Raw genomic sequence first — 12,866 nt, forward strand, 5'->3', positions numbered from 1 at the left:
CCACTATTAACCATAGGGTCGTAGTTGGTTTAGCTGGCGGGACTAGATCTACCTACGGCAGACAAGGTTGCTAAGGTGGTTTTTCCTTAGTTCGTTAATGGCTTAATGTTGGAGATTCTCGGTCTAGTAACAGAAGGCTATTGACGTCTTCAGTCCAGTCCGTCCCCCGTGGAAGTGTGGGCAGACGTACCCAATTAGGAAGTATACAGGATGTGGCTCACCCGAGAGCAGAGTCAGACAGCATCCGCCTACCAAAAAGTGTACTACCCTGCCGTACTGGTGGTTGCTGTATTAATCCCACTTTTGATGTTGGAGAGGAATTTATCAGTGATGTGGGAGACCCAGGCAAGAACAGTAGAGTGCAACCGAGCCTACCAGCTCTACAAGGAGAGCTGGGTACAGGAGACACGGGGACTCGGAACCAGGCGACTGTTTAAGCAAGTCTAACCTTGGGTAGATCTTCAACACGGAGAGGTGGATTATCACCTCACCCAGTTTCTGACCTGTCAAAAATTTTTCCAGTCGTATCTGCTCATGATCGGAAAATTTGAGTCTACGGCTAGAGCACCACCGGTGACCCGGAACAAACTTTTTACCCTTGCCCACGTTGGAAGAGGCTCCTCCTCCCCTGGAGCCTCAACATTTTAGACGAAGAATTGCTGGACAAGTGGAAGTCTAAGTGCAACAGAGTATAGGGGACTTCTATTTAAATACATTCAGTAGTCTCAAACTACAGGCTAGCCTCAAATATAACTTGTCTGCGGAACAGCTTTCCCTTCTCTCACTTATGAAAACTTAACGTTTCTTTTAAATACTGTACTGCTCAGTATAACACAGTTAAGGCATTCAATTAACTTACTGTACAATAACATAACATTTTCCCTTATCTCAAATAGTGATGCATCATCAAGACAAATAAACATCAGACCTACTGTCCTTTTTTGTGGTCCGTGTTCCGTGTTATAGTTTTACAATAGTCATGTAAAGCATATTTTAACTTATGACCAGCTTTTGTGTTGGCCAAGCAAGTAGAATACTTATCTACTTATTGAATTTTTTATATCTAATTATGTAACCTCAAAAAAAAAGGTAGTGCATGTTGAATGGGCTTATTTTAAAAAGTAAATTAGCCGTTTATAATGATCTGCCCATTGTGCAAAGGGACATGAAATGCCCCCCCCCCCTTTACTAAATACGTTCTATATACAGTCTCTATGTGTTCCTCACATGTCTAGTGACAGATTTGTTATTGCAGTCAGAGAAACAAATCTTAAATAGAGTATCTTGGGAAAGCTGTTCATGGATAGTTTTTTTTTTTTTTTTTTTTTTTTTTATCAACGTGTTAAAGTATTTGGCAATGTGTTTTATAATCACAATAGTGTATGTATCAGAGAATAAATAGGTAAATAGGTAAATATGTATATAAAATAATATAGGTAATATAGGTAAATATGTATATATGTAAATATATATAAAATCCAATGTATGTTTGTATGTTTGTATATTTGTCCTTTATGGACTCCAAAACCGCTCGACAGATTGCAATGAAACTTTCAGGCATTATTAAGAATTATTCAAGGATGGTTTGTGTGAAGTTTGGTGCAGATCCGTCAATAGGGCTCCGCCCCAGTGGCTCTGGAGTTTCCCATGTTAACCTTATGAGTACTCTTAAATGGAATTAAAGAATCTTAACAGCTGGTGCAACTAAACAATTTGATTCTGTGATGTTCAATAGCGTTAAAAAGTTAATAGGTTTACCAACAGGGGGCAGCACTATATATTTTTTTTAATTTATGAGAACAGCTAATTTGCAACCAAAAGGTGAGTGAGCGTAGCGAACGAACTTCAACCTGGAGGCGAGTTAGCGTAGCGAACGAGCTAACCTGAAGGCAAGTGAGCGCAGCAAACGAGCTCCAACCTAAAGGTGAGTGAGCGTAGCGAACGAACTTCAACCAGGACGTGATTGAGCCATGCGAACGAGCTCATCTTGAAAATGAACGACCGTGTGACATAAAACCACAATAGGACAGGACGACGTCTGTCGGGCCAGCTAGTTAGAGAATAAATAGGCACGTGGTATATACATTTATTTATTTTTACTATCTTGTGCTCACATTGTAAAACATTATCAACTATCTTGTTGACTGGAGATATGAAGTGTAGAGATATATAGTGTATTCTATTGAGGCTCAGTAGTTTAAGTTGTTTCGGATAGTTTTTATAGTGGTCATTAGTTTTTCAGTTGTTGTGAACTTTTCAAACACAATGGATACTCCAACATTGTTAGACGAAGATTTGCTAAAAAAAGTTAAATCGGTGTACTCAACAGTAGCAGAAGATGTACTTCCTCGATACAGGTACAAAGGTACAACCGTTTCCGAAAATATGCTTAAAGTTCTGGACGATATTTTAAACATGGAAGTTAGGGAGGACGATACTTGGATATGTACATACATGAAAAGTGGTAAGAATATTGATGAATATCTACAAATGTTATTAATTAAGCGTAATACTTGGTTTAAAGTTAATAAACAAACGTTTTAAGCCCATAATTGGACAGGCCCCATTTATTTATTCCAACGATAAAACAACCTATACATAGATGATTGAAGAGAAAAAGTGTGTGAATTCAGCAGCCAGCTTAAAGGTAAATATAACCTTTTTATTAAAGGATGTATAAATAAATCATAGTTGCTGAAACGTTATTTTAGCGAAGATGTTATGAGTTCTGGGGGCTATATATACTCCACATCTCTTAAATGTCTTAGTAACCATTTGTGTCCTGATTCACCATGTAAAAAATGTAGCATATCTCAAATTTTTTTACATTGTATAGTATGTAACTTTTTCTGGCTTTCGATTTTCGTTCCGCCTTTCTTGCGATATTGTTTTAAGTTGGTATCCGTGAACTTGTGAAATTTTTTCATGGTGTAGAATTCCTATCACATTGGCCTACTGGCTTAATTTATTTTAGCGAATTTCCCATATAGGGAATAAGCTATTACCGTAGTACTCATGGTAAGACCTGGACGCGGGACCGATTTTTTTTTTCGTTTTGAGGTCCCTAGAGGCCAAAAACACCATCCGTTCAAATTCATATATATATATGTCCGTCAGCACGATAACTCAAGCAAAAATGATCCGATTTTGATGAAATTTGGTACAAACGTGTAAACCTACGTTTATTCGAACGAGTTCGCGATCCAGCATGATCGGACCATGTGAACGGGTGTTTACGGGGGGTTTTATGGGGTAAAAATAGGTTTTCCCCATTTTTGACCCAAAAAACTTAAAATTTTGCAATTTATTTCCAAACCATTTTGTAGAGCTTAAAAAAACAAATAATTTAGTATATTGAAGCGTTATTATGCGCCTAACGGTTACGGAGAAAATTCCAAAAAATTGTAAATTTAAAATTCCCATGTTATTCTTATGGAGAATAAGTAAACTGTTGTAGTTTGCTTGTTTATGAACATATTTTGATCACATTTGGAAAATGTTTTTATTTCTTACTAACTATTAACATTTTACAAAAAAAAAAAAACAATTTTACCCTCCCTGATGCAGCAAACCTAAGTACGTGTTAAACTAATTCTATTTAAATCCGGAATAAATGTTATATTTTTAAGTAGACATTTCAGTGTAAATCCAATCAGTCAAATGGAAATTCGCTTAGTCTGCAGGTTTGCTGCGGCGGGGGTATTGTATGTTCGGTACAGTATGGATCTAGTGAACCGTTGTATGAGTAAAAAAGCTTTTAGTTCTTTGTGTCTGTTTTCGGGGGTTCTGTAGACTTGAAAATTTACCTCTCCTTCTTTTGTATCTAGTGTGAGGTCTAGTAAATTGATCTTGTTCTTCAAGTTCGTTGGTGAAAACATGGTTCTGATTTTACGGTCAAATATCTGCATAATTTGTTTGTGTCCTCTATGTTGAGTTTGTAAAAGATAACAAGAATGCCATCTGCAAATCTGACATATCGTTTTGCATCAGAACTGTCATTTTATTTTCTATTACTAGTTTTTTCGCGATGCTGTAAAAAATATTTCCGATAAAATCGCCGAAAGTGGGCTTCCCAAAGCCAAACCATGGGTTTGTTCTTAAAATTTGTGGTTAAATGTAAAATAATTTGGTTTAAATAAAAGGTCGTGAGTAGTGTTTCAATCTGACTAACGTATTCATTTTCTATTCAATTATGTAAAAGCCTACATTAAACAGAAGACAGTTTTTATTTTAAAAATACTTGAAGTTGGTGTAAATATTTGAAATATCAATGACGCTAACCTAATATTTGAGTTTATATCTATGTTCTGTCCACGTTCAACATCACATAAAAATTGTTTACATATATTCTATATTTTCTCAAAATTTTATAATTTGAAATCTTTGCTAGACATCCCAGCAAACATTGTTAAAACTTTGTAATTAGGAGAAAAAATAAAGTGTGAGGGTATGATGAAGAGTCTGATGGGGCTGGGCGAAGTGGTACGTTCTTCTTGTGCATTTTCGGCATCTCTAAATGAATTTCGGCGTATTCATTGGCGCTTTGGAATTTTGTACGTTTGTCGATAATCTTCAGGAATCACTCCGGTGCATCTCTTCACGATATTAAACAGTCCTTTTTAGTATTACTGTGTAAAATTCACGATAAAATTATTTTCTTTACAATAACCACAACGTCAATGCAACAGTAAACCACTTGTGTTTCTGTAAGTTATATTTTTTTATAAATAAATTAAGCATCAATCAACTTGTATTTTCGTATGGAAAATATGTTGTTGCTTAATGGAAATGTTTTTGGTATTAAGTTCTATAATCTAAGCGGTAAGTTTACAGTAAATCTATATATTTAATTCCGTAAGTGATTCGGTCCCCACGCAATATCTCGAGCTAGGGAAAAGGAGCATTCATTTTAAATTTTAAGGTCCAAGGACGGTGTGAAAAATATCAGAAGTGTCGTAAACTACCCCTGCTCTGCCCCACAGCCCGTCAAAGATTTAGTCATTTTCTAATGGAAGTACTACTACAGTGTTTCTAAAAGCTGTTGTAAATGTACCAGCTGATTTAAACATTGCGTATTAGTATGTTTATAGATTTTTGTGTTCTGTTTTTAGGTTAGAATGGTAATGCAGTGTTCAAATGTATCGTTTAGGGGAAAACCACGAATACTTAATGTGTATTTAATTTCAATTTGTATACATAACTTATCCCATAGTAAAAAAAATGATTTCAACCCTTTATAATGCAACAAATAATTAAACACGAAAACCATTGCGAATTTCAACCTTTGGCTGTTTACACCCAGTTTTAACATGTGTATTTACTTACAATTTCGAAACCATTGATCAATAAAAATCTAATATTACTTCAATACATGTATTGAATATCTCTCATGATTCTTTAGGTACACATTGGTCATCAGAAATGGTTTGGCTTATATCAAACGATCTTGACTACGAAGGATCAAAAGTTTCCCAACTACAAAGGGTACCGTTCCTCGAGTAAGTTTTAATTCAGAAGACGACTTGGTTTAGGACCCTGTTATTTCATTTCATAAATTATTTAAATTTATACGATTTATACATCTTTTGGTACAAAAAACCGGCGGATAAGGGAATGGAAAATTGTATATACTTTTAGTTACTAGCGAGATAATTTAAATCACAAAAATACTAACCTTTTAATATATTGTGTTATTTTAAAACAATCAGATAATTTGCCATAACTTACTTAGGCAATTTGGAGTTTATTCTATAACGTTACATAATTTACGTTCCATTCTCTTTTGTGTTTGGCAATGCCTTTTATACAAAATATTTTCTAGGTTCGAACACTTTTTAAGTCATTGTCCTGAGCCTGAAAATGCAAGTGACTTTCCTATGGACCCCAAACTCTTCCTTCATTCAGTTGACTATGTAAAGACAATGAAGTCTCCAAGATTTATCAAAACCCACTTGCCTTTTCAATTGCTGCCTTTACAAATTCAACAAGGAACCGTTAATGCAAAGGTAAGAGACCTAGAAGTATATTTAAATCCCATGGCTACAAAACGCATGACTTAAGTCAACAACAATCTTTGGTCATGTCTCTGAATAATTTCCATTAAAAATTCCTAAAGCCTATGCCATATTTTTGGTCATACAGTGTATAGTAATCACGAACATTTTACTTACATAATATAAAATTTTGTTTAAGCAGGTTATCTACGTGAGGCGCAACCCAATGGATGTATTCGTGTCACTATTCGAAATGTTTCGAAAAACCTATAATTATGAAGGGATTCCTGACGACTTTGCCGACCTTTTTTTACGAGGTGGACGTACGTATGCAATTTGTAAACTTAGTCTACAACCACACAATTACAAATTTATTATTCATAAACGAATAATATTATATCTTGTAAAAAATATCTGCACATTTCAAATGAGTGGTCAATATTTTATATACGATTACTATGTTTTTAAAACAAAACCGATTATATAGTGATGAGTGAAACCGATAAATTGTAACTTTATCTTTTATTTTAACTTTCTATGGATACTTACGTTTGTTTTTCATTTGTAACACTTTTCATTTCTATTCTACAGAATTGCTTCCTAGTTTACTGTATTCACTATTCAACGCTCTTTAAAATGTACTAGTGTACCTATTGCTCGAATTTGAGCAATTGCGAAGTATTACATACGTTATTTTAAAAGAATAAGAGTCATAATTTCCGATGACTTGAAAAGAGTCGACTCAAAGATTATGGAAATACCCACGATGTACATAACAGTTCGATATAATCAACATTTCATGTAAATATCTTATCATTTTTCAAAAAGAGGTCTTGTTTTTTAGTGTTTTCTAAAAATGTTTCCCTCTCATAGCCGCATTAGGTTGTATAATGACGATTAATTAATTAATTATGTTAACGATTGAATTAATGATGTATAATAACGATACATTCTAAAAAAACATTGTATTTCTATTTCTTCCACTTAGTGTGTTGTTCCATTGTAATATTTACGTTAACCCAAATAAAAATGGTAAATATTCCATTTCAACTGGGTCAGTAAATTTTTTTAGCAGACGTTTTCTTATATTCCAACTAACAGAAATTAAATTATCCAGCTGATCATAATGTAAACAAATATGTCCTTCGTTAGGTTAACATGGGAGCTTAAAAAGCCACTGGGGCACAGCCCAAAGGACTTAAAAAAATGTAAGGTCAGTTTGCAAATTTACAAACCTAGACCTAGTAAAATTTTGGTATATCATATGTGGTTTTAAATCTTAAAACAAAAAAGCCTTATTGTTCACAAAGTTTCATGTGGCGTATTAATAATATAGATTGTTTGTAAGGTATTGCAAGTGATTTAGGTGTTTAACGAACTATTAAAATAGTAATTCAAAGTTAATTAGATGACAAGATGTGAAACTTGTGACAAATTATGAATAGCCGAACCACCAATAAATTGAGATTCTAATTTTATTCGTGAGACTTAGTTTTTGCCTAATTCTTCTTAATAAACAGTATACAGATACATGATTTCTTCTTTAGGATATACAGGGTAGCTGAAAAGTAACTTGCAACCCTCCTTAACTTTTAACCCATTTGAGATATTTGAAATTGGTTTGTTGCATCCTAATTATACAGACTGCCCCAAAAGTCCCGGACCGGTTTAATATTTTCTAAACGACAACAGATAAATCAATAAGATTTTGCACATCAACACCACACCTAAAAAACTACTTTTTTAAGGAACTATGAATTTTCTGTCATACCATGGGGACGTCCCGCAAGGAGTCAGAAGGAAATCTTAAATAGAAGCATAGGTTGATATGCACATCAAATTAAAGACCTTTACTAGCAGAATATAATGCCGCAAATTTGAACTCAAACGGATAACTGAATAAAAAATGGCAGCCGTTCAAAGATTTCTTGAATCCACCATTTTGAATCTTTGAACGACTGCCATTTTTTACTCAGGCGTTCTTTTGAGCTTGAATTTACGGCATTGTAATTTACTAGTGAAGACCTTTAATTTGATGTGCATATCGACCCATGCTTACGTTAACAATTTTCTTCCGATTCCTAGGGCTGTGCCCCCCGAGGAGTAAGCGTATAATAGCAATGCAAATTAAATTAATCTTTGAACTACTGTCATTCTTGACTCGGTTGTCCGTTTGAGTTCGAATTTGCGGCATTATATTCTGCTAGCAAAGACCTTTAATTTGATGTACATGTCAACCTATGCTTCTATTTAAGATTTCCTTCTGACTCCTTGCGGGACGTCCCCATGGTATGACAGAAAATTTATAGTTCCTTAAAAAAGTAGATTTTTAAGTGTGGTGTTGACGTGCAAAATCTTATTGATTTATCTGTTGTCGTTTGGAAAATATTAACCCGGTCCGGGACTTTTGGGACAGTCTGTATATGAAGGCTTACAATAAGAGTGCTTAAGTTGGAAAATTTTGAATTTATGGTTAGATGTGGAAGGGGGTAGCTCAAGATTTTCAAATAACAAGTAGGGCCTATAATCGAGTTTGGTGTCATTTTACAGGTCTTTCACCAGTGTCTTAATCGATTCTAGCTGCCATTTTGTTAACAATGCCCGATTTCAATTTTCCTTTTGTCTTTTTCTTTTGTTTTTTTAAGACCTGTAAAATTAAACCACACTCAACTATACTTCGTATTTTAAAATTATGTTTCATTTTAGAATTTAGCCTCCGGATTACGTTGAATATATTAAAATGGTGTAAATACCTGCTTCGTGGTAATCCTAATGTTGCTAGTGTCGCTGTTAAAATTATGAGCTACCCCCTACTCCCACTCCCCTAAGATTAACTGGAATTATTGTAGCCCCTTACTGTATATTAAAAAATGTTGCCGCAAACCGATTTCAAATATGTTAAATATTTGAAACGTTTGGGGTGCAAGTTACTTTTCAGCCACCCTAGTGGTTATTTTTGCTTGAAAAGTTTTAGGGCACCATTTTGGTTGTTAGTATTTGGTTGGATTTTGGTTTTCTTTATGTCAATTGTTTAATTTAATCATGACCTGTGAAATAATACCAAACTAGAACAAACTTGCCATTTCAACATTTTGAGCTACCGCCTACTCCAGCTACCCCTTATGGGCCAAACTTATCAATCATCATTGTAGCTCCTGTTATCTAAGAAGGTTGCCGCAAACCGATTTCAAATATTACAAAAGGTCCATATGTTAAGGGGGTGAGGGTGCAAGTTACTTTTCAGCCAACCTGTTTATTCTCATTCTAAAACTCTGATAGAGTAAAATTGGAAAAAATTGTGGAAACATAAAACATATCTTTGCATGTAACTGTTTTAGTAAAGTATTTACCATACTGGAAACACTGCCAGTCTTTTTGTGAACGGAAAGACGAACGCCATATACTATGCTTGAAATTTGAAGACATGATTGAGGTAATCAAATCTGACTTCTTAACAAATTAAGTGCTTTAATTATTTTACAAAAATAAAACAATTAAATCTGCTTGATTAATAACAACTGCATCAGCGTTACAAACAATACATGCTTTGTGACCCAGCAATAATAACTGTCTTTCTCCCCCTACCCCCCTGCAGTTTAATGTTTAGTTACTGTAAAAAGAGGAAAATATTTAATAACTTACATTGTTGAATTACACGTTCAATTTATATGCTTTTTATTTTCTTAAGTAGTTTATAGTTGGATTATTAATCTTAAACAAGAAAATCTTTGAAATACGGTTGACGAATAGTATAATCCTACTACCAACTGTCACTATTGGATACCTACTAGTGTACCTGTTGATCGAATTCGAGCAATTGTGAAGTATTACAGGCGATAACATGGGAACTTTAAAAGCCACTGGGGCAGAGCCAAAGTAAGGTCAGTTTGCAGATGTACACACCGAGACAAAAATTATTATGTGTAATTTGTGGTGATAAATCTTTAAAAAAAGCCTTATTGTTCACAAGGTTTCATGTAGCATATTGAATATATATATATATATATATATATATATAACCAGAACTAATTCATAGTATCGAATGTCCTTGATATTCTTTGTTTGAAGTTCATTGTTGGTGATGGTGAGTTAATGTTGTTCAAAGGTTTATTACGGACATTTTCCTTCACGAATGTAAAAAACAATACACAACCTTTCGGGATCTGGCATCTGATCCCGTCTTCAGGTGAAAAAAACTTAACTAACACATTACAACTAACAATACACAAACGCCCAACCTAAGTTGGAATACACTACCGAGGGTAGTAGTCAAAAAATATGCACTGTAGATTATAGTGTTTTGTGATTTGTTATTAATTGCATGTTGTATCATGACTTGACTTCTATACAGTGCATATTTTTTGACTACTACCCTCGGTAGTGTATTCCAACTTAGGTTGGGCGTTTGTGTATTGTTAGTTGTAATGTGTTAGTTAAGTTTTTTTCACCTGAAGACGGGATCAGATTCCAGATCCCGAAACGTTGTGTATTGTTTTTTACATTCGTGATGGAAAATGTACGTAATCAACCTTTGAACAACGTCCTTGATATTTTGGACATGTTTATCAAACATGTGTTCAATAGTAGTTTGGTTTTAGTAAAAGTACAATAAATAAAAAAATTAAATTAAACTATTTGAATATTTTGTTGAAGGACCTATCAGCTGCGATAAACCAAACAGCTGACTTCCTTGGCAAAAAACTCACAACTGACCAAGTGGCTTCTCTCAGTGATCATCTAAGTTTCGCCAACATGAAAAACAAAAAATCTGTCAACTTGTTAGACGAAATGAGTACGGTGAAGAAACTGCAAAATCTAGGTGAAGGCAAGACCTGGAATTTATGTCGAAATGGCGTGGTAGGAAAGGGGAAAGAATCACTAAGCTTGGAGCTAGTGGCTCGCTTTAAAACATGGACTGAAGAAAACACCAAAGGTACTGTTTTGGAAAGACCATTAGAGCATTATGGGTTTGATTAATGGGATGAAGTGAATAAATGTATTTCTAAACCTCCGTCTTTAATTTTCATTGCTCTATCCTTAATCGGAATTTGTAAGAGGAAAACTCTTCGTAAACAAAATTGTATTATTCTTTTACGAATAGAGAAATCCTAACAATAGAAAAGTAACATCCATAAGATAAAAGTGCAACAGTTGCGATGGGTATTTTAGTTTTGAAATCTGTCTAATCATTTTAAACGTGTTATATAGTAGCGTGCATTACTTTTCCTTGAGTTTTTAAAGAATCAAGACACTTTCGGTAATTTTTTTATTTCTCAACAAACCATATCTTAGTATTATAGACTATCTTGCAAATAACTCCGAAATACTCCTGACTTGAATTACTTGAATAATTAACAAAAAGTAAGCTTATGAATTAAAAACAAGCGTTGCCACTCTAAGCTTAAGCTAGTCATCAGTAAAGAGGGGATTGATAGAACATAGTATGCAACCTGTTCTACCGAAGTAAAATATTCAATTTATTGTATTCTCATTCAAACAAAATAAATTTACACTTAAATTGATAATTCATACGAAGATTTTACCCAACAGAAACCTTTTTTTTTGCAAAACAACAACATTGAACTTATCTTTTCACCAGCATAATTAAATACTATGGATCATCTATAATTTATGTATTAATTGTAATAATGTTTCACCAAATGTATTGGTAGTGAATAAATGTATTGGTAGTGAATAAATGTATTGAATTGTTGAGTCAGTTATTTTGATCCAGTTTTACAAACGACTTAAGCTTCTTACGCCTCATAGATAAAAATGTAATAAAACATCTAGTTACTATCCCTAATGAACTTAACAAAAAATGTTGCTAAATCCTCGAATTATTAGTTGGATACTAGACAGTTAAATATATTTTGCTTCTTTCAACTAAGCTAATTCATTTTCAGCAGAAGTAAAATAACATCATAGAATAACATAGAAATAGAAATAGAACATAGAAATAACATCATAGAAGTAATTGGTATTGTTTTATTGAAGCAACATTGTCCATTGTTTATTTTAATTTTAGTTCTACGCTATTAATTAACATGACCAATGCAAATTTTGTATTTGTTATTTTGGTTTAATAAATGAGTTATGAGTTATGAGTTATCATGAATCAATGACTCAAAAATGACAGGAACGTTGCCATTTGATTTCCCTTGAGAAATCTTAGGAAGTCATTAAACGGTCATTGAACTACGTAGGACACCAGTTCTAAATATTTTTGAGTCAACCTAACAAAAGAAGGATATCCGTAATATCCTTCTTCTTCGGCTTACCTATTGGCATAATATAGATTAATTAATAGATACGAATCCCAAAAAAACAATCGACCTAAAAGGCTTATTTTAAAACCATTAAACAACATTATGATTTCAAGATTTATTGGGTTTCTATTTGGATGATTCGAAAATACCTTTTCATAGCTTTTAGAATCCAAGCTATAGTTTGATTTTTAGTATTATTTTACTAATCTCTCATTTATTACAAAACGTGCTTGTTATATTCTAGAATTCAATAACTGGTGTAGTTTTTTTTTTTATATTTTGGTCACGAAAAAAAGTCGGATTGCATTTACATTTTATTATAAAAAGAAATAGCATTTATTCTTGTGGTAATATTTTAAAATTGGGTTCAGGAATATATTGCAATATGAAATCGTTGTGCTTTATTACTAGAGTTGTGTCGAATCACAAAAGGCCGTTCACACAGCTAACAATAGAAAAGTAACATCCATAAGATAAAAGTGCAGCAGTTGCAGGCACGTTGAATGCAGGTTGCAGGCAGTTGAAGACCCATAAGGTTAACATATACAGGACTAGCAGAGTACCCGTTCTTCGTATGGGGTTGGCGTATAAGTATAAAATGCAT

General features: G+C 33.6%; 1 protein-coding gene across 1 annotated transcript; it reads left to right on the plus strand.

Moving 5' to 3' along the window:
- The first annotated feature begins 2,216 nt into the window (after window positions 1-2,216).
- LOC128995049 (luciferin sulfotransferase-like) lies at window positions 2,217-11,112 on the plus strand. The gene is made up of 6 exons (XM_054419922.1): window positions 2,217-2,464; window positions 5,402-5,498; window positions 5,822-6,005; window positions 6,196-6,316; window positions 9,332-9,426; window positions 10,647-11,112. Exons 1-6 carry the CDS (start codon window positions 2,266-2,268, stop codon window positions 10,968-10,970), a joined length of 1,020 nt encoding a protein of 339 aa, XP_054275897.1. The 5' UTR covers window positions 2,217-2,265; the 3' UTR covers window positions 10,971-11,112.
- Window positions 11,113-12,866: the final 1,754 nt, after the last annotated feature.

The sequence above is a fragment of the Macrosteles quadrilineatus genome, unplaced genomic scaffold, assembly GCF_028750875.1.
Source record: "Macrosteles quadrilineatus isolate MER2022 unplaced genomic scaffold, UCM_ALF_1.0 Scaffold_5__1_contigs__length_97177068, whole genome shotgun sequence".
NCBI classification, from domain to species: Eukaryota; Metazoa; Arthropoda; class Insecta; order Hemiptera; family Cicadellidae; genus Macrosteles; species Macrosteles quadrilineatus.

What these genes read in the sequence shown, in the direction of transcription:
- LOC128995049 (XM_054419922.1), top strand. Translation starts at nt 2,266, where the DNA reads ATGGATACTCCAACATTGTTAGACGAAGATTTGCTAAAAAAAGTTAAA. An exon ending in ATGTACATACATGAAAAGTG is followed by an intron (nt 2,465 to 5,401) that starts GTAAGAATATTG and finishes ATGATTCTTTAG; the next exon opens with GTACACATTGGTCATCAGAA. An exon ending in CAAAGGGTACCGTTCCTCGA is followed by an intron (nt 5,499 to 5,821) that starts GTAAGTTTTAAT and finishes AATATTTTCTAG; the next exon opens with GTTCGAACACTTTTTAAGTC.